Source organism: Stomoxys calcitrans, chromosome 3 (assembly GCF_963082655.1).
Source record: "Stomoxys calcitrans chromosome 3, idStoCalc2.1, whole genome shotgun sequence".
In the NCBI taxonomy this organism is placed as follows: Eukaryota; Metazoa; Arthropoda; class Insecta; order Diptera; family Muscidae; genus Stomoxys; species Stomoxys calcitrans.
In genome coordinates, this window is record NC_081554.1 from 97,192,436 (window position 1) to 97,215,807 (window position 23,372).

Here is a 23,372-nt window from a genome sequence, read left to right on the forward strand (position 1 = left end):
CAATGGCAATATGGGGTTCAAGTATATGAGAATAGAACAAGTTGCTGATTAATTTTCAGGGCTTAGTGTCCCCAAAACACCCCTTAATGTGGGGCTTAAATGAAAGGAATTGGGGAGTAGAGCAAGAATTGATACCCACTTTCGGCACAAATTTTCTGGGGGTCTACCCCTTTCCCAAAATACCCCACAAATAGCATTTTTTAATGGCCATCGCAATATGATGATCAAGGCATCACCCCTTACCCAAAATACCCCCCGAGGGGTAAACATTTTTCGACCATTCCAATATGTGGCTCAAATGAAAGGCATTTGAGCTTAGAATACGAATTTGATAACCAATCTTGGGGCCATGTGTTTGGGCCTCATCCTGTAAACTCCCTTCAAAACCAATTGCAAAATGAGATAAAATAAATGGTATTTGAGAGAAGAACACGACGCTGATATTTTTCAGGGCCAAGTGTCTGGGGGACCACCTCACCCCCGAAAACACCCCTAAACGTCGGGCTGAAATATAGTATTTTAAGAATGGAGTACACCTTACATTCAAACTTAAATTCGTAGACCAGTAAAGATCATATGGGATTCAGATAACGACACTAAGATTGTTAAACTGTTTGTCAAGCGATATACCATTTTCGTAGTTTGGTATTTCACTAAAAGCTCGAAATAAATATTCCAAGGAAAATGTTGTTCCATATAAAATAAAATAAGGCGCAGCGGAGAGGGCCCAGTCCAGCAAAGAATTAGGGAAGGTCGCCCACATCCAAATTGGCATTTTAGCCGACCATGGCTATATGGGACTCAAATGAAATATATTTGGGAGTAGATTACGAATATGACACTAAAAATTCGCGTTCAAGTCTAAGTGGAGCTTTTTCTCCTAAAAATGAGTCAAATAGGTTAATTTACCCATTTGACAATATGAGATTCAAATGAAAGGTACTTGAGAGTAGAAAACTTATTTGATATCCAATTTTGGAGCCAAGTATTTGGAGGTACTCCCTAAAGCACCCCCTAAACTGAACTTCATTTTCTACTATGAGCTAAAATCATCGGTATTCGGGAGTAAAGAACGAAATTGATATTTATTTTCAAGGCAAAGTGACGGTGGCCACCCTAGCCCCAAAACAATCTCCAAACGGTTCACATTTACCTGCCATGGCAATATGGGGATCAAATTAAGGGGGTTTGGGAGTGGAGCACAAATTTGAAATCCATATTTGAGTCGAAATGTCTTAGGTGCCATATTTCCCCTACTCTTCTCATTACCCTAACTTTCAAAAACACCAGATCTCGGAGATTGGTAATGCGAATCGTTCGAAATTTTTTTAGTGCCAAAATGAATATATAGCCCAATCACGACAATATAGAGCTCAGACGGAAGATGATTGAGAGAAAAAAAAAATTTGGTATACAATTGATGAGCTATTTGTTTGTAGAGCCGCCCCACCCCAAAATACCTTCCTAACCTAACCCTACTGGGTGGCCACCCCACCCCCGAAATAGCTCCTTAACCGGAAATATTTACCAATACGGTAATATAGGACCCAAAATAACGGCATTTGGGAGTAGAGTAAAAAATTGCCAAGGAACCGAGCAGGGGCAAACTTCGCACGCATCAATGAATTATTTCCGATTCAAATTTAAACCCAATGATAACAGACCTTTTTTTATAAATTTTTTTACATGACCATGCATGGCATGGTACCTCGCAAATGACGCAAGCGTTCAGCATCTTAGGCGGACATAGGCTACAGTGACACGTATTCGATATCCACATTCATGGCGAGTTGTCCCCATCCTAAAAAGATATTAGAGAGTTAAGCAAGGCGCAGCCGAGCAGGCATTCCGTATGTTTCATATCGTAAATGTAAATAAAGCCCATAGTGGCTTTGTTACGGTACTTTGCATGCGTACGAAAATTACACACCGCAGTAGAACGGTATCCAAACTTTGCATGGATACATTGAAAACTTTTTCATGCATTCGACCTGTACCTTGATTACAATAATACGTTGAATCACAGACGGACAGACAGACATGGGTTAATCAAATCAGAAAGTGATTCTAAGTCGTTGAAAACAAATGCACAAAGTTATAATACCCTGTACTGCATTGGTGGTATAGCATAACATAAGAAAATTTAATTTGTTAGCAGAAAAAAGTTATTAGACTTGTCTTAATAGATTTGGTAATGGGTTCTTCAAAATGGGAGAAACAATTAAAATACAATTAAATTTGAATATTTTTCATACAGCCATGTCATCCATATTCCTCCACATCAACATACATCATAAACAAGCTGCTAAGCTAATATTTTGGAAGTACTAAGTGGAAGGGCTTTCATTTACTTTTTGTTTTCCCTTTTTCGTCTTTGCGAAAAACTTTGCAGGCGAACAGCGAAAGTTTTTAACCAGGCCAGAGACAAAACAAAATAAGATAATAACTTAAAAGTTGTAACAATGCAGAAAGATGCCTAAGACGAAACTACTTGGGGAAGCGGTATGAATGAGTTCAACTAAGATTGCCTGGAAAGTAGAGATGTGCACGTGAGTGAATTTTCACTCACGAGAAAAAAATGTTACTCACGCACGACTCACGAAACACTCAGGAGACACTCACCACACCATCTCGATTCACGAGACACTCACGGCTCACGAGAAAAATCACGACTTACTAAACACTCACGAGATACTCAGCTCATGGTTGAAAATATATTTTTCCATGAAACGAATATTTTTTCCAAACTTCGCAAATCATGTGGTATTTTAACGTACAAATATAAATGTATAACATTTTTCACCCCTGCACAACCACTTATTTGCTCTTTTCATTTTTATGCATCTGCAGTTGCCCAAGAAAAAAATTGATGGCACTGCCTGTCAAAACCAGTGTTTTATGCAACTCTGATTTTTCGTTGTTTGTGTAATGGTTCTCAGCTATAATGCACACACACCCAACTGAATATTATGAAAACTTGTTGACAGATAGTGCACTTCGCGAGAAAAAAAATTGTACTCAGCTGTTTGCTACCTTTTCGTTATATCATGATCTGTAGACAGACATATTTTCTACTTCTTCCATACTTTTCCAATGGTGACAGCGTGCCTGAATTCGTACGTTTAAATAGGTACCGTATGATTTGAGACGCATTCAAAATGTGTGTTTTTATAGCTTTTAAGAGTTCGTCGTGATTTTCCAGTGAGTGTTGGGCGTCAGTGAGTGTTTGACAGAATATCGATTGATATTTTTTCGACGTATACTATCGCAGAAGTTAAATTTTTTGCAAAACTAAACAAAAACAAATAAAAAGGCGTTATTTTCGGCCGGAACTTTGGATACCCACCACCTCGGTTATATATGTAAACTACCTTTCGTCATAATTCGATGACAAATGCATAATTTATGTTTTATCAGTTTTATCGAAATGTGGACCAAATTCGCACGGATATTTCGATGTGTTGCAAACGGAATGACAAAATGAATATACCCCCCTCCTTCGGTGGTGGGCATAATAAGCAATCCGGCACTGAATGTATCCTTTAAGATACATTGCGAATATAGAGGGCATTGACATTTTTATCATCTGGATTTAACTAAATCCATAAACAAATCCTGCCCGTCAATACTGCGTTCTTGGGGGTTTAAGTGACATACACAAGCGAACATGCGTAAACGTGAATGTGCATATCATACACATCCATACACAATTCTTGAAAACAGTTGAATATTTTAAAACTGTTATCGATTATTTAGCCATGAAATCGGGTTTATTTGGGATTTAAAAAAAAAACAACCTGCTAAAATGGGATTTCTTATGGTAAAAGCTGCAAAAGAACACATGATTTAGCACTAAAATCTCAAAAAGGCCATCAATCCGGATTAGCGGCCAATGTAAACGTATTTTAACATTTTGTACAATGATTTCTCTCATGACTTCCATCTGACGTTACTAACCTTGGTTTTATTTGGTCTGTGCATTGACATTGCTTCTATATAAAATGATCTCCTGATTTTTACTTCTCATTTTCATTCGAAATATAGGTGATGGGAAATTAACGATAGTATCGATACAATACTATCGATATTTATTATTAAAACTATCGAAAATATCGAATGTTGCAATTATCAATAGTTTGCCTGCACTACTCGTGAGTAGTGAGCAGGATTTCACTCACTCACGACTCACGTGCACACCTCTACTGGAAAGCATGTACCTATGTACAATACTTTTAAATGGGAAGGAACAATGGAAGCTGGCTCTGAGGTTCATTTTCGTTTTAAATTTCCCACCTGTGGATTCTTTTTTTTTGGTAGCCAATTCTCGTTTGACCACTTTCCGTGTCTGTTGTTGTTGATGGTGTTGTTTTGGAGGTTTCTCTGACAATGGTTGTTGTTACTGCGGTGTGTTCTGTGGGACTAATGTAATGTTCCAGAGACGCCAAAGCTGTGCTTTCTTGCAATGACACAGATATTTCCTACTGGCCTTTACACCATCAATGATGGTTTTGGACATTTGTAGCATTGAATATTGTTTTCCTATCGCTTGACTATTCAGTTTTTTTTCGTTCTCCCTTTCTTTTCCAGGGACTTTTCACGGTCATCTTTTTAACTATGACGTATAATTCGCAATATTTGTAATATTTTTCACAGCAAAAACAAAAGCACTCGGTGTTCGCGTTGCGTGTTACAATTTTTCTCCCCGGCTTGGACGACGTCACATCGACACACGTTCGAGTTCACCGTTCCGGCTTCTACCAAATGCAAAACAAAACTGAGAAAAATTGTTTACGACTGGAAGAAGTGCGAGAATGAGTACGGCAGCGGTCGACAGCAAACTGAGGCTGGCGGTCGATGGATATGGTGACTGACGAGAATTATGGTAATGGCTTTCAAAAAGCAGTCAGCTGAAGCCGCTGTTTGTTCCTCATCATCCTCCGCCACATCATTTGTTGTTTGTTTGTTTTGTTGGATTCTCTGCTTTGCGTTGAGAATCGCTACGATGGCGTGTTGGACAAAAGAGAGTGTAGACGAGTATGTGTTCATGGGTCATGTTTTTTTTTGTTTTGTTTCTAGAGTTGGTTTGGGAGAATAGTCGCTCACATGCGTAATGTTGGCCTGGCCGGTTGACGAGTTTGTATGGTGATTAACGGGTTAATGCTTAAAATAAATTGGCTGGATGCATTATCAAAGTAAAGGTTTTGAGTTTTAAGCCCAGTTTGAAAGACGAAACATCATCATTGCCAATATCATTCTAAAGGAATGTTTCAGTTATGCAGACTATAAATTTAAGACATCTGAGTGGTTAGGTCCAGGTTAATCTTAGTTCCTCCTTTATCTCAACACCCATACATACATATAAGTTTGGTAATTTTTGTTTAGTTTCGAGGAAACTTTTCCAAATTTTTATAAACTTCGAAATGAGTTTATAACACATGGTGGCTGACACGATTTGTGTTTGTTAAAAAATTCATTTCAAAAGAAAGTTTTTCATGGTGGAGTTTAAGCGTAGTAGCGTTAGCTTTGACTGGAAAATCACAACCGACTTTTTTTGGCGAACTCAAAATGTTTGTGTATCATGCCACAAATCTTAAAAATAATTTTCGTAGCGTTGCCAAACGCCATGGTGTGGTCCAAAATATACTGCAACAATATCTGAAAAGGTTCGATAAAGCCTCACAACTACAAGGTCCAAAAGGCACACGACCTTACACCAATGCATTGAAAAGTTAAGCTTGTAAGGAGTTGCTGTGCTTGTACGAAAGTGGTGAATTTTCGAACATCTTGTTCTTTACAAGAAACCTTTCCCAATTTGAGCAATTCTTAAACTACCAACATGATTGTGTTTACTTACAAGAATTTGATCCTAATGCTGGGTTTACATGGCACATCTGATATATGGTTATTGTAATAGTATTGGTGAAAACAAAGGTGTATTCGTCACATGTGCACATAACTATCATTCATGGCTAAAAATTAAAATCATTTGGCTTTTTCGATGAATGACGTCTATCGATTACCGTTTACAAAGAAATGTGTGATCATTCATTGACAGATATTGAAGAACACGTTCTGTGACAAATAAGGTTAAGAAATGAGAAGTAAAGTATGAAAAATTAAATAAAATCAAACAAAAGAAAAAATCGATGTACTGTTTTTGGCCAAAGCTGTAAGCAACTTTTTACTGTTTGCTTTTTTAGCAAAAATTAATGTTTTCCCATATTCAGCAGATTTTCATATTTGCATTTTAAAGTGCCTACCATGGGCGCTTTGAAGAAAACTTCGAAGAGTGTTGAAATTTCTGAAGCTAAGAATGTGGCATGCATAGTAACATTGCAATCAGTAGAAACGCACTAGCCAAAGGAGAGGCATGTATCGGGACTTAAGACGATAAGTGCTAACTTCAGAGGAATAAATACCTTTTATTGCCAGAAGGACTTCTGTTCTGACTCTTAGCATTCGTATGATCAAGCTTGATCCTAATCGATTTTTAAATCAATTGAGCCCATAGAGGCCTCAATTTCCTACCGAAAATTTGTCACAAAGATTTCTGTTCTGATTCTCGATATCCATGCAAAGTATGTTCCCAACCGTTTTATATAGCCGGATTTCACTTCTTGAGACCCTAGAAGTCAAAATTTTTGTCCGGTTTGACTGATATTTTATACGCAAAGTACGCATACAGTTTCTAACATCCACATCAAATTCCGCCCATATAGGTCTATAAGTAAATATAACCCCCATACAATCCCATTCCCGGATTTTACTTCTTGAATCACTAGAAGCCGTAATTGTCAACTAATTTAGCTGAAATATTGCATGGTGAGTTTTGATACAATTTTCTATAGCCATTCCCTGTACGGTCCATAACCTTCCATATAAACCGATCTCCCGATTAGTCTTCTACGACCCCTAGAACCTTATATGTTTGCCTGATTTGGCAGAAATTGGCTACGTAAAGTAGCCATGAGTTCTTCAATTAAGTTCATTTGTGTAAATTTGCACCAGTATCCATGGTGGCGGGTTCCCAAGATTCGGCACGGCGGAACTTAGCACTTTCATACGTGTTTCCCTTATATTTACAAATTTATTTAAAACTTTTTTTAAAAAATTTTTTGAAAATTAAAATACGACAATATAAACGCTCGAAACAATAAATATTCCATTCCATTCCATTAAAATCGGACAAGGGAATCGAGGGTAAGACGTTAATGGGTTAGAAAAAAAAATGTGTGACTGTAGAAAAAACATGTCGAAAAAATACATGCTCATTAAGTCATATCCAGAGGCAGGCGGATATTAGAGCAGCAGATATAAAATAATATTCCAAATTTGAACCAACCAAATTAAAAATGATCCTATTTCAGCTGACATAAGACGATAAGACATGTCATATGAGCTGTCACTTTCTGTATGCATAAGACTAGCCTTATGTACGTCGAATACGAATAGAGCGTGCTCTAATCGGAATGTATTGTCATATGTATTGTCAAATTGTGTTTGTGTGAATATTACCAAACATCAACTAAATGAAATAGTTTTGAAATAGAACCAGCCGAATGAAGTCAGACAAAGTTCTTTACACTGTCCGTGCGATTCAGCTCGTTTTATGTGCGAATAAGTATGCTGTCAATCTACAATGTAGGCACAGGTCTATAAAAAAATACCAGACATATGAGAACAGATGTCGATTAGAGCACGCTCTACTCATATTTGACCCACCTAAGGAAAGTCTTGTGAATATAGAAAGTGACTCCTCTAAAAACAAAATTAAATTTTTTATAAAAGTAATTCTTTTATCAGAATTGTTTTAGGTAAGATGAATTATAAATCAATTCTCAAAATTGTATAACAATAAATTATTTAATTAAAAATAAATGAATTTAAAAAATTTTATTGAATTATTTGATATATAACCCAATACATTTAAAGCAAATGTCACAAAAGTTGAAAATTAATTTATAAAAACTTAAATAATTTCTGTGCCTAGATCAATAACCGGTTTCTTGATGTCTTCGGCACATCTATGAAGCATGGAGTCTCAATAAAATACTGGCATCTCTTTACAGCCTGATCCTGGGAAAGGTTTAAAATGATTTTGTGTCTGGCATTACGCACTGCGTTCCATAGCTCTTCTTCATTTAGCATTTGGTTCTCTGTAACATAATTTCAATGTCTCCCCAATAATGTTCAATAGGATTGACGACTGGAGACTGAGCAGGTCACACCATGATCTGAACCCCATTGACCTGAAACCACCCTTTGCCAATTTATTAGTATGTTTCCGGTAATTATCTTGTTAGAGTACCAATTTCAGAAGCATATACCAGTCTGCATCAAGATCAAGTCAGTTCAAGTGGTGAGAGGCACCTCAAAACCTGGATTTTAGAATGAGCGAAGAAGATCGAGGCGCTTGGAGCGCTCTTCTGCATTCGGCTAGTGGAACAAATGTTCTGTCATAGCCAATTAAAGTAAAAGTAAGTATACTAGTCTGTAAAATGTAACATTATTTGCTGCAAAGTTGTAACCTATTCAAGATGTCTTATATTTCATTATTGAACCTATACCGCTGAAAAAAAGGTCCAACGAATCAATCATTCTCCAACGACTTTTTTGTAAATTGTGATTTTTATAATGTACTTGGAAGATCGGCAGACGCCCGCCTAGACCCTGTTTCACCAAACAATGCAATTATACTTTCGTCGGTCCACAATATGTTCCTCCAGTTTTCAATCGGCAAATCGATATGTCCTTTAGCGAACTTAAAGCGTGCAACTGTTGTATACTTCTAGGTCAGCAATTGCACCATTCTTGGACTTTTTGGGATTAAGTTATTTTCCAACAAACGTTTACGAATAGGGGTACCAATTTTAGCCAGGCTAAGTACCACTATATCCCTCATGAATCTTTTTGAAGACTTAGTAGGTTTCCCTTTGCTATATCATAAAATCGGCGGTCATCGAAAGTTGATGTTTTACGTATGAGTTCGAGTTTTCGGCTATTTTTTCTTATTTAATGAGGCATTGGCAATCGTTTGATCAAAGCATCTTAATATTTCTTAAATCAGCGTATTTTGATATCTTTTTGGGCTAATTTAGTTTAGTTTTGGGGTTATTCTCACCTTTCTTTGAAACAGAGCTTTCTAAGTCCCACTATTACTGAAAGTATTATTTAAAATTTATTCAAAATTATAGCAACAGCTCTATTACCACTTTTCTATATTCAGTTTTCACCTCTTTTATTTAATTTTAAAACAAATCATTCATACTCCTTTTATTGAATAAGGCAATTCAAAGACCAAACGAGAAAGCAATCAATGGTATCAAGTATATAATATTTGTCATTTCACTTCTTACATATCCTTCTGAATATTCTTGGAATATCACTTAATTTGGATGTTGATATACCAACAAATTTGTTTTGTGAAAATATGGGGTGTTAGCACTGCTTTTATTGTAAACACAGCTGTAAGTAACGCACAAATCGTTTGATAGCAGCTTTACTAAGTAAAGTGTGGCCAAAATGGTAAAAATGTAGCTACTTCTAAAAAAACATGGGACCTACCATCATATACCATTCCCTTATTGGTACTATACTGATTAAATGCAAATTTTCAAAAATGCAAAATTGAAAATACTGGGTTAAAGAAATTTAATGCTTAGGAAGACATGCCTGAGCCAATAATCAAAGGTGGAACCATGAAACATGTGATTTCTGGGTAAGCAATAAATGAAATCGGGAGATAACTTAATATGAGGGATATAACATACCTATGGACTCATTTGTTCCAAATTTTGTTTTTGCCCAATATTTATGTTAAGAACTGTAGCGTGATTTTAATTGAAAGATAAATGGGCGGATATGGCGAGAGACCTTTTTATGTATATAGACTTTTATGTATATAGACTTTTCCATGTGCAACAAACAAAATTACAACATCAACAATGACCTTCTTTCTTTTCCGCAATTCTGTCACTTTTTAAAATGTATCTAAACAGACTAACCGATTGAACCATCACCACCAGATAAGTATCGGCATTATTTTTTAACCCATCTTAGACAAGTGTTGCGTTTTCACATCTGTGTCTTGGCGAGCATGTACTTGTATGTATGTAATGATGACTATATGTTACTAACTTATATTGACACAAGTAAAAAGGTGGTAAGTTCGGCCTGGCCGAATCTTATATACCCTCCACCATGGATCGCATTTGTCATATTCTTTGCCCAGTTCCTCTTTTAAGGCGGCAAACAAATTATAATGGATAAGAATTGCTATGGCGTTGGAGCTATATGAAGTTGTGGTTCGATTCGGATCTCAATTGAATTGAATGTTGGAAACCATAGTAGAAGTTATTGTGTAAAATTTCAGTCAATTCCAATAAGAATTTCGCCCTTTAGGAGCTCAAGAAGTAAATTGGGAGATCGTTTTATATGGGAGCTGTATCAAGCTGTAGACCGATTCGGACAGTATTAGACACGTATATTGAAGATAATGAGAGAAGTTGTCGTACAAATCGGATAAGAACGATTTAAAATCGGATGAAAATTACACCTTCTGGAGGCTAAAGAAATATAATCGGAAGATCGGCTTACGTGGGAGCTATATCAGTTTATGAACCGACTTAGGCTATACTTGGCATAGTTGTAGCGAGACAAAACAAACAAATTTACGCAAAATATCCAAGTCGGATAAGAATTGCGCCCTCTAGAGGCTCAAGAAGTCAAGATCGCAGATCGGTTATATGGCAGCTATATCTGGTTATGGACCGATTTGAACGATACTTAGCACAATTGTTGGTTATAACAAACCACCTAATGCATTATTACAGTCAAATTGGATACGAATAGCGTAAACTAGAGGCTCAAGAAATCAAGATCCGAGATCGTTTAATATGGCAGCCAAATAATAACATGGACCGATATGGCCCATTTACAATCTCAAACGACGTACATTAATATGAAGTATTTGTGCAAAATTTCAAGCGCCCAGCTTTACTGATGACGATCAAGAATATACAGTGTTGTTCAAAACAAAAGCAATCCTTTGAATATTTGAAATTAACTTATTATACCCATATTGACTTCCAATGACTGTGTTAAGCACGGTCTAAATCGGTCTATAACCTGATATAGCTCCCATATAAACCGACCTTCTGATTTGACTTCTTGAGCCCCTGGAAGCCGCAATTTGTGTCCGATTTGGCTTAAATTTTGCACGTGGTGTTCTTTTATGACTTTCGAAAACTGTGTTAAGTATGGTCCAAATCGGTCAATGACCTGATATAGCTCCCATATAAACCGATCTCCCGATTTGACTTCTTGAGCCCGCGGAAGCCGCAATTTTTATCCGAATTGGCTGAAATTTTGCACGTGGTGTTCTTTTTGACTTTCGAAAACTGTGTTAAGTATGGTCCAAATCGGTCAATGACCTGATATAGCTCCCATATAAACCGATCTCCCGATTTGACTTCTTGAGCCCGCGGAAGCCGCATTTTTTTTTCGAATTGGCTGAAATTTTGCGCGTGGTGTTCTTCTATGATTTCCAATAACTGTGCCCAGTACGATCCAAATCGGTCTATGACCTGGTATAGCACCCATATAAACCAATCGCCCGATTTGACTTCCTGATCCTTTAAAAGCCGCAATTTTTGCCCGATTTGGCTGAAATTTGGCATGTAGTATTTTGTTATGTTTTCCAACAACTGCGCATAGTATGGTTCAAATAGGTCTATAACCTGATATAGTTCCCATGACACCGGTCTCTCGATTATCCTTGTTCGATTCTTAGAAGCTTTAAATTTTGCTAGATTGACAGAAGTTTGGTATGTTGAATAAAATTATGCCCTACAACTAAATTTATTTTGTATAAATTTTTAGTAGAATCCATGGTGGTGGGTTTCTAAGTTTCGGCTCGGCCGAACTTAGCACGCTTTTACTTGTTATTGTTAAAAGTGTACTCAATACAGATCAATGAAAATTACTTCCCGCTTTGTACCTATGTAGGTCTTAAGATATGTTAAATAGTTCAAAAATGAGTGTGCAAAACAAAAGCAACACTTTATACTTTATGTATAGGTGAAGCAAAATGAATGGATTTCAATGTAATTTCTAGGGATTGTAGAGCAAGGAGTTTACACAAAATTTTCCAGTCTTTCATATTTTTGACAAAAAGTTCACAAGCCGCGATAAAAAGTTTGAATTTTATTAAATTTAATTCAAACTTCTTAAATCGCATACGAAATAGTGTAATATTCGTCAGTATCTTATTTGTAGGCGAAATTATAGTGAAATTTGTGAGTTTCACGCAAAAGTAAAGCAAACATAAAACATTATGCTCGTATATTCAAGTGGGAGATAAAGACGACATAACAATGTATCCGAGAAGAAGTAATTGTACGTTTACAAAATGTTCTGTTATAATATACAAATAGGCTGAAATCGTGCTTGGGTTGAGAATTATAGAACTATTGGGTTGCCCAAAAAGTAATTGCGGATTTTTTAAAAGAAAGTATATGCATTTTTAATAAAACTTAGAATGAACTTTAATCAAATATACTTTTTTAACACTTTTTCTAAAGCAAGCTAAAAGTAACAGCTGATAACTGACAGAAGAAAGAATGCAATTACAGAGTCACAAGCTGTGAACAAATTTGTCAACGCCGACTATATGAAAAATCCGCAATTACTTTTTGGGCAACCCAATATGATCTACGGAAGAACTACGGGCAAAAATTACAAAAGTTGCATGCCAGTAAACAAACATATTGTCAAGAGAAAAAACCAAAGGAAAAATATGATCCTTCGTAAGATCCATGTTAAATTGAAACTTTTGAAATTTTATTTTTTGTTACTCCATTATGCATCAAGAATAAAATTGAACAGAAAAAATTGGAGAAACTTAAATAAAGCATTTTTTTTTAAATTAAATATCAAGCTCACGAAGAGTCGATTTTTATATGAGTGCCCTTATCCCAGCTACTTTTAGATTATTTTCAAGAAAGAAAATTCTAACATAATGATTTTAACTTCTTGCATATAGTTTTAACCTAATTTGAAGACAATTTGAGTAAATAAAGGATAACTTTATAAAGGATAGGAAGACTTGCAGATGCTTACTTTGACTAACCTAAATCATTGACATTTCTACATAAAAACTACTAGAATCATGTTTCTGAATTCAATTAAGAGCTCCTACAACGCTAGTGAAGACAAGTTTTCCACTAACTAACTCTATCGCTGGATACAAAACTCTTATTTTAGGTTTTCAATGAAAAAGTCTGAGGATCTGTTATATAAGTATTTGTATGAAGCGCTCAAACCAAACGGAGAAGATTGATCTATGTCAGTAATTATCATCTTTATAAAATCTTTTGTCTTTTTGATGTATTACCATGGTCAAAAATGGTGCAACTCATATTAATCATCAATTAGTTGCTTTTGTTTTGCACACTTGAAAATTTACCATTATTGAACAAAACCTCTTTTACATAAAAATATTGGTCTTAAACCCCGATGTGATAAATGGCTTTTAAAGCTTACAGTACGTCAAATAAATTGGTTATTAAACTTTGAACGCACATAATGAAATAATCGAATTTTAGGATTATTTTCATTAATTTGAAAAAGCGTTGCTTTTGTTTTGCACGACACTGTGTATACTTTATGGGCTCTTTGGTGTTACAAACGGAATGACGAAATTAGTATACCTCCATCCTACAGTATAGGGTATAAAAATAATGTTTACGCTTCGTTGTCGCTCTAGAGAATAACAGAAATAATAAAAACAAGTAAAAGCGTGCTAAGTTCGGCCGGGCCGAATCTTATATACCCTCCACCATGGATCGCATTTGTCGAGTTCTTTTCCCGGCATCTCTTCTTAGGCAAAAAAAGGATATAAGAAAAGATTTGTTCTGCTATTAGAGCGATATCAAGATATGGTCCGGTTTGGACCACAATTAAATTATATGTTGGAGACCTGTGTAAAATGTCAGCCAATTCGAATAAGAATTGCGCCCTTTGTGGGCTCAAGAAGTAAAATAGAGAGATCGATTTATATGGGAGCTGTATCGGGCTATGGACCGATTCAGACCATAATCAACACGTATGTTATTGGTCATGAGAGAATCCGTCGTACAAAATTTCAGGCAAATCGGATAATAATTGCGACCTCTAGAGGCTCAAGAAGTCAAGACCCAAGATCGGTTTATATGACAGCTATATAAGGTTATGGACCAATTTGAACCATACTTGGCACAGTTGTTGGATATCGTAACAAAACACGTCGTGCAAAATTTCATTCCAATCGGATAAGAATTGCGCGTTCAAGAGGCTCAAGAAGTCAAGACCCCAGATCGGTTTATATGGCAGCTATATCAGGTTATGAACCGATTTGAACCATACTTGGCACAGTTGTTGGATATAATAACAAAACACGTCGGGCCAAAATTTCATTCCAATCGGATAAGAATTGCGCACCCTAGAGGCTCAAGAAGTCAAGACCCAAGATCGGTTTATATGGCAGCTATATCAGGTTATGAACCGATTTGAACCATACTTGGCACAGTTGTTGGATATCACAACAAAACACGTCGTGCAAAATTTCATCCCAATCGGATAAGAATTGCGCACTCTAGAGGCTCAAGAAGTCAAGACCCCAGATCGGTTTATATGGCAGCTATATCAGGTTATTAACCGATTTGAACCATACTTTGCACAGTTGTTGGATATCATAACAAAACACGTCGTGCAAAATTTCATCCCAATCGGATAAGAATTGCGCACTCTAGAGGCTCAACAAGTCAAGACCCATGATCGGTTTATATGGCAGCTATATCAGGTTATAAACCGATTTGAACCATACTTGGCACAGTTGTTGGATATCACAACAAAATACGTCGTGCAAAATTTCATTCCAATCGGATAAGAATTGCGCACTCTAGAGGCTCAAGAAGTCAAGACCCAAGATCGGTTTATATGGCAGCTATATCAGGTTATGAACCGATTTGAACCATACTTTGTACAGTTGTTGGATGTCATAACAAAACACGTCGTGCAAAATTTCATCCCAATCGGATAAGAATTGCGCACTCTAGAGGCTCAAGAAGTCAAGACCCAAGAACGGTTTATATGGCAGCTATATCAAGTTATAAACCGATTTGAACCATACTTGGCACAGTTGTTGGATATCATAACAAAACACGTCGGGCCAAAATTTCATTCCAATCGGATAAGAATTGCGCACCCTAGAGGCTCAAGAAGTCAAGACCCAAGATCGGTTTATATGGCAGCTATATCAGGTTATTAACCGATTTGAACCATACTTGGCACAGTTGTTGGATATCATAACAAAACACGTCGTGCAAAATTTCATCCCAATCGGATAAGAATTGCGCACTCTAGAGGCTCAAGAAGCAAGACCCAAGATCGGTTTATATGGCAGCTATATCAAGTTATATTCCGATTTGACCCATACTTGGCACAGTTGTTGGATATCATAACAAAACAAGTCGTGCAAAATTTCATCCCAATCGGATAAGAATTGCGCACTCTAGAGGCTCAAGAAGTCAAGACCCAAGATCGGTTTATATGGCAGCTATATCAAAACATGGACCGATATGGCCCATTTACAATACCAACCGACCTACACTAATAAGAAGTATTTGTGCAAAATTTCAAGAGGATAGCTTTACTCCTTCGGAAGTTAGCGTGCTTTCGACAGACAGACGGACGTGGCTAGATCGACATAAAATTTAACGACGATCAAGAATATATATACTTTATGGGGTCTCAGACGAATATTTCGAGTAGTTACAATCAGAATGACGAAATTAGTATACCCCCCATCTTAGGTGGAGGGTATAAAAACTATTTTAAAAATTTCACTTTATTTATAATCTTTATAGCTATAGAAGACAGGATGATGTGAGGATTGATGTTATATTTAGTGTCTGTCCCATTTTTATTCCAATCCCGATTTCTCGGGAACTATACTATTGGGTTGCCCAAAAAGTAATTGCGGATTTTTCATATAGTCGGCGTTGACAAATTTTTTCACAGCTTGTGACTCTGTAATTGAATTCTTTCTTCTGTCAGTTATCAGCTGTTACTTTTAGCTTGCTTTAGAAAAAACGTGTAAAAAAAAGTATATTTGATTAAAGTTCATTCTATGTTTTATTAAAAATGCATTTACTTTCATTTAAAAAATCCGCAATTACTTTTTTGGCAACCCAATACATAAAAACACCGAGTGTATCTTTTATTTATCAGGGAACCCAAAGCTTCATACATGTAAAGTTCCAAAACGATTGTTCCACAAGAATGGGTAGTGGTCTGAAATGGGTTAATCATATTTTATTATGATGCCTGTCCGACTACAACAGTTGCATTACTACGCGTTATTGTATGGAACCTAAAAAAACGGCTTAAAAGGGAAGGGGCTAATGTTGGCCGGATGGGTTAATAAACAAAAGTACATTTTACCATTGTTTCTCTCATGCATGACTTGGCCATGCCTCTGCTGCAGTTGGCGTTCATCGCGAAGAGAAGGCTTGCTGCTTGCAGAAGATATGCCTCTTGTGGCGATTGAGCCGTCACCACTAGATATTGGTTTTCTTGTTTCGGTTAGCATTCCAGTAAGAGAGTTCTTTTTCTGTGGAGCAGTGCTGCCGGTCCCTATGTCTTGTTTTGCTAAGGTGTTTCGTTGGGCAATTGTTGCTGGCAGCGGTGCCGTTGCCACAGCTGCTATTTCATGTGCTTTGTTTGTGAGCCCGCCTTTGTTGTTCATTTCGAATTCCAGATTTTCCAACGTAGTCGTGGTATCAATGAGTCTCTTAATGAACTCTCTATGATCCGATTCTACTTCGTGTTCGTATTTTTCTTTGTCATGTTCATGTTCATCATTTGATTTACCACTCAGTGTTGTAGCCACTTTGTTATCTTGCAGGGTTGCTGTCTTTGCTAGCAGTGTAGTTTGATCGCCAACCGCATGGCCACATGGTGGCTGTGGCGCCAAGCGTTTCTTTGCCAACATGGGCACTTTTTTGGTATCATTTGCCAATTTCTGCACAGTTTTCTCCTTTAGTTGTTTTTCCTGTTTCATTCCTGAGACGAAGTGGTTTAGCGACAACAAAAGATAATCGATCAAATTGTTGGTTGTTTTTGGCCAACATTTATGATAAATTAATTAATGGAAGGAAAAGTGCTGCATACCACAAACTACAATGAAATATAGTGGCAACACCTAACAAAAACCATGCAAAGAATTCATAAACGAAATATGAATGGACGAGTTGTGTTTTGTGTGGCTGAGTATATATGAGCGTGTGTATTATGGTTTGGGGGACAAACTAAATGTTTACAGTGGGCCAAAGGAAAATCACGTAAAAATTAACGAACGTCTTGTAAAACAAAAGGTGTAGTTGCGTGGACAAAGAATCTGTTACTGCAACACACAATCACCTGCATTGGAAAATGGACAGCGAGTAGGCAGGGTGTCGAGCTGGGTTAGTGTCATGCTCATATTGTAAATGCGTTTTCCCAATTACTGTAATTCGATATAAGTACACCATGGAACGTACGTCCCATGAAGCCTTCACACCTAAAAGTGTCCGCTGATGACCTACTTAATCAAGAGCTCGAAACGCGTCACAATCAGTGTTGTCGTTTATGGTAGGTTCCTACCAAAATGGGTAGGTTTTTATTTTCTTGGTAGGTTGGTAGGCTGACCTCGATTTTTGGTAGGTTTTCCCATCATATATATACCAAGTAAATTACTGAAAAGAATCTTCGATGATAACTCAAAATTCGTTTCTTAGTAATCGTTAAGAGTGCCGAACAAACCCATGAATGTCAAGGGGCCAAATACTGTCACAAAGAGTCTAACTGCTTCAAATTTCAGTAAAAACGCCGTAAGTTCTGATATTGATTGTAACTGGTACGAATATTCAGGGATTTCTTCCAAATTTCGTAAATTCTGGGTAGAAAATGCGGTTTTTGTGCGTTGAATGCCTTCAATCGGAAATCAGGGCTGTGTGGCAGCTGCATACAAATATGGTCAGATCTAGTCCATACTCAGATGTTGAGGGTTCCATGCAACTCACTGTAATAGCGAATATGGGTAGTAAAGCGAATTTTTGGGCTCAAACATTTAAATCGGGAGTTCCCTTTATCCAAACTCGGCGCGGTTGTTCTTTGAAATCGGGGCAAAACTACGATTTTATGAACTCAAGATTTCTTGTCAGGAGATCGGTATAAAGGGTGCTATATGAAGATATAGGCCATCTTTAAACGTTAGGCTATAGAGAGATTTCTACAAAAAGGCGGACGGACATGTCTAGATTCTATATCAATAATGACGATCTAGGACTATGTAGCGTTGAAAAAATTACTTACTCTTCGGTGGTGGTTATAAAAACATATGCCACATTTTTGGCTTGTAAAACATTTGGTAGGTTTTGGACGGGTTTGGTAGGATTTTTCTTAAAATTTGGTAGGAAATAATATTTTTGAGTGGTAATACTGGTCACAATATCTATGATGTTGTGTTATCTTCTGGCTTTTCTTTTCCTTTGAAAAAAATTCTTCGATCATGGAGCTCGTCTCGAAAGTGAAATATATGAGAATTATAAAATAAAATGATCTTCACCTTCACCAGGCAGAAAAGACATGCAAAACGAGTCATATTTGTTTTATGATTGAAAAAAAAAAAAAAAATGACTGTAAGAACAAGAGGAAAAGCTGGCTGTATAGAATCGTTCATTTCTATATCGTCATAAGTGACTGAAGTTTGTTTATCTCTACCACCTGGACTTGAGAATGATTTTATAGAATGATTTTGTTTTCGTTGAATACTCTTAAAACTTCTAGAAAAGTCTATTTGAACACCAGAATATTATAAGTCATTCAACAGGCGTTTGTCAGTGTATCTTTTTATCGAGTTCATTAAAATAGAGACATTGTGCTGAAACTTTGCACAGAGTCTTTTTTTGTCCATAGGCAGGTTAAGTTCGAAGATGGGTTACATCGGACTATATCTTAATATAGCCCCCATATAGACCGATCGGCCGATTTAGGGTCTTAGGCCCATAAAAGCCACATTTATTATCCGATTTTGCTACAATTCGGGACAGTTAGATGTGTTAGGTCCTTCGACATCCATTGTTACTTTGGCTCAGATCGGTCTAGATTTGGATATAGCTGCCATATTGACCAATCCTCCTATTTAGTGTCTTAGGCCCATAAAAGCCACGCTTATTATCCGATTTTGCTGAAATTTGGGACAGTGAGTTGGGTTAGGCCATTCGACATCCTTCGTCAATTTGGCTCAGATCGGTCCAGATTTGGATATAGCTGCCATATAGACCAATCCTCCTATTTAGTGTCTTAAGCCCATAAAAGCCACATTTATTATCCGATTTCGCTGAAATTTGGGACAGTGAGTTGTGTTAGGCCCTTCGACATCCTTCGTCAATTTGGCTCAGATCGGTTCTAATTTGGATATAACTGCCATATAGACCGATCTCTCGATTTAAGGCCTTGAGCCCATAAAAGGCACATTTATGAAACTTTGCACAGAGTCTTTTTTTGTCCATAGGCAGGTTAAGTCCCGGCCGATACGGGATGACTATGAGCACCACACAGGCTGGAACTTTGAGCTCCGACTTGTGTGGTGCCCATCGTTATCACGGGAAGCTTAGCTGAAAGCTACCGGGCGCGTCCACAGGTGGCGGATGGTGGAAAGCTCCGTTTTTATGCGGAGTAGCTGCAAATGCGGCCGCGGGCAGTCAACGATTTTCGAGAGGAGAGTCTCAGTGAGGAGTCAGGTGGCACTGGCTCTTAACTAAATACTGAGTGCCAATGATACTCGAGATGACAAGGCGAGTTATTGGCGCCTTCAAATAACCAATGGCCAACATCAGCGTCTGTTCCCAGGTTAGGGGCGGCTGGCGACGAGCGTCGGATCTTGGAGCAAGCGGCTCGCCACAACGAGGGATACATGCAATCCCACAAACCCATGCGGTTGGGGCGCTGGACCAGTAACCCGCCCCCGGAAAACATAGAACTACTATAAAAAACAAAGGAATAGTAAAAACGGACCCCCTAACGTTGACGACCCACGCAAACGAAAAAAGGACCATGTTTTGCGGATCTGCACCTGGAATGTCCGCACTCTTTATAGAGAAAGTGCAGTATACGCGCTGGCGGATGTATTAGAGAAGTACAAGGCAGACATAACCGCCTTACAGGAAGTGCGATGGACTGGGAATGGCGTCACTACAACACCAAACGGTGACGAACTATACTATAGCTGCCATAACACGAGGCATGAGTTTGGCTGCGGATTTGTGGTTAGTCGAAGACTGAAACACTTAGTCTCCAGCTTTACTCTGGTGGATGAGAGGCTAGCCATAATCCGCATAAAAGAGAGAAAAGAGAGAGAGAATATGACCGCTGCCCCGCCCATGATATTAAAATCGTTCTGGGAGATTTTAATGCGAAAATAGGGAAGGAAGAAATTTTTGGTCCAACAGTCGAAAAGTTTAGCCTCCACGAGATAACGTCCAGTAATGGGTTGAGGCTGATAGATTTCGCCGCGGCAAAAAACATTGTAGTTAGTAGCACCAGATTTCAACAAAAAAATATCCACAAAGCCACATGGCTGTCACACGATCAAAACACGAGAAACCAAATTGATCACGTTGATATAGATGGAAGGCATTCATCCAGCGTGTTAGATGTACGATCGATCCGAGGAGCGAATATAGATTCGGATCATTACCATGTTGTAGCAAAGGTTCGCACCCGTTTGAACATGGCGAGGAAAGTACGATCTGACACTGCACGGAAGCTGGACATTGAAAAGCTGCAGACACAACAAATGGCAGCGGCATACTCCACTCGACTGACCCAACTGCTTGATGAAAGCACTCCTTGTTCCGATGATATAATGGCGCAGTGGCAAACTATTGCCCACTCCATGGAAAATGCCGCGAAATCCGTACTTGGGTACCGAAAGCCTTCTCCAAAAAACCCATGGTACGACCAAGAGTGTCGAGATGCTGCTGAAGCCAAGAATGCGGCATATAGAGCAACCCTGAAATCAGTATCAAAGCGCCAGATGAAAGAGAGGTATCGGGAGAAAAGGAGTGAGGAGAAACGTCTATTCCGCAGAAAGAAAAAGGAAATGGAAAGACGTGAGTGCGAGCGAATTGAGATGTACAGGAGTCAGAATGAAGTCCGGAAATTCTACCAAAGAATTAAACACCAAACCGATGGCTTTGGTGCAGGCGCATCCTCCTGCAGAGACAAAGAAGGAAATCTGGTAACTGACACAGACAACGTGCTGCGGATATGGAAAGAACATTTTACCCAACTGCTAGTGTCCGATGTTGGCGGCGAAGAGGATACCGCAGAACCAATCCCTGATGATGGTATAGAATGTTTACCTCCTAGTCGGAATGAGGTCCAAGTAGCAGTAACCCGACTAAAGAACAACAAGGCAGCAGGAGCCGACGGGTTACCCGCTGAACTATTTAAGACCGGAGGCGACACGCTGATAAGGCGTATGCATCAGCTTATCTGCTCAATCTGACTAGAAGAACGCATACCCGATGATTGGAACCTCAGCATACTATGTCCCGTACACAAGAAAGGAGACAAGACGGAATGTGCCAACTACAGAGGAATAAGTCTCCTCCCCCTCGCATGCGAGATACTCTCGAGCGTACTGTGTGAAAGATTAAAACCTAAAGTCAATGAGATAATTGGGCCCTATCAATGCGGCTTTAGACCTGGTAAATCCACCCTAGACCAGATATTCACACTGCGCCAAATCCTGGAAAAGACCCGAGAACGACAAATCAACACCTACCACCTCTTTGTTGACTACAAAGCCGCCTTCGATACTCCTTTACGTTCAAAGGTATTTCAAGCCATGTCTGAGTTTGGTATCCCTGCAAAATTAATAAGACTCCGCAGGATGACACTTGCTGATACGCGTTCCTCAGTAAGAATAAGAAAGAATCTCTCCGAACCATTTAAAACCAAACGAGGTTTCAGACAAGGAGACAGCCTCTCGTGTGGTTTCTTTAATATCCTGCTGGAGAAGATTATACGGGATACAGAAGTGAATAGATATGGCACACTAAACACAAGAGAGCACATGCTACTTGCCTATGCCGACGATATCGATATCATAGGTCGGTCACCGGAAGTAGTAACTGCAGCCTTTGAAAGAATCGAAAGAGAGTCAGTGAAAATGGGTCTGGCAGTAAATGGAGATAAGACGAAATGGATGGTCTCCACTCCCAAAAAGCCTTGTACAACCGAGCAGATAAAGAACATGGAGAAAGTTGGGAACCACAACTTTGAGATAGTCAGTAACTTTATCCGCTGCCGTAACCGAAACGAATGACACCAGTTCTGAGATAAAGTGAAGAATAATACTGGCAAACAGATGCTACTTTGGACTAAGTAAGCAGTTTAGAAACAATGCCACCTCTCGACAGACGAAGACTACACTTTACAAGGCACTAATACTACCCGTGCTGTTATATGGTTCTGAAGCATGGGTACTTGTGAAAGCAGATGAGGCAGTGCTTGGAGTATTTGAGAGAAAGATTCTTCGTAAAACATATGGACCAGTTTGCATTAACGGAGAATATAGGCGACGTATGAACCACGAGCTGTATGAGCTGTATGACGACGATAGCATAGTTACACGCATCAAAATACAACGGCTGCGTTGGCTATGTCATGTTGTCAGAATTGATGAAGAAGCTCCAGCAAAGAAGTCTTTTGAAGGCAAACACGGTGGTACACGCAAACCGGGAAGACCAAAAGCCCGATGGAAAGATCAAGTTGAAACTTGGTGTCAGAGATTTTAGAATGAGCGCAGAAGATCGAGGCGCTTGGAACGCTATTCTACGTTCGGCTAGTGGAAGAAATATTCTGTCATAGCCGATTAAAGTAAAGTAAGGCAGGTTAAGTTCGAAGATGGGTTACATCGGACTATATCTTAATATAGCTGCCATATAGACCAATCCTCCTATTTAGAGTCTTAAGCCCATAAAAGCCACATTTATTATCCGATTTTGCTGCAATTCGGGACAGTGAGATGTGTTAGGTCCTTCGACATCCTTTGTTACTTTGGCTCAGATCGGTCTAGATTTGGATATAGCTGCCATATAGACCAATCCTCCTATTTAGTGTCTTAAGCCCATAAGAGCCACATTTATTATCCGATTTCGCTGAAATTTGGGACAGTGAGTTGTGTTAGGCCATTCGACATCCTTCGTCAATTTGGCTCAGATTGGTTCAAATTTGGATATAACTGCCATATAGACCGATCTCTCGATTTAAGGCCTTGAACC

General features: G+C 38.3%; 1 protein-coding gene across 6 annotated transcripts in view; it reads right to left on the reverse strand.

Annotated features, from left to right (window-relative positions):
* LOC106091098 (protein cappuccino) overlaps positions 1-23,372 on the reverse strand; it is a 321,527-nt gene that overhangs the window by 191,766 nt on the left and 106,389 nt on the right. For 5 of the 6 annotated variants that reach the window (XM_059366105.1, XM_059366104.1, XM_013257526.2 and 2 more), the window contains exon 3: positions 16,483-17,103. The exons of the other annotated variant lie outside the window; for it this stretch is intronic. In XM_059366105.1, the coding sequence (XP_059222088.1) occupies positions 16,483-17,103 (621 nt within the window). The remainder of the gene's footprint in view (positions 1-16,482; positions 17,104-23,372) is intronic. 6 annotated transcript variants of the gene reach the window in all.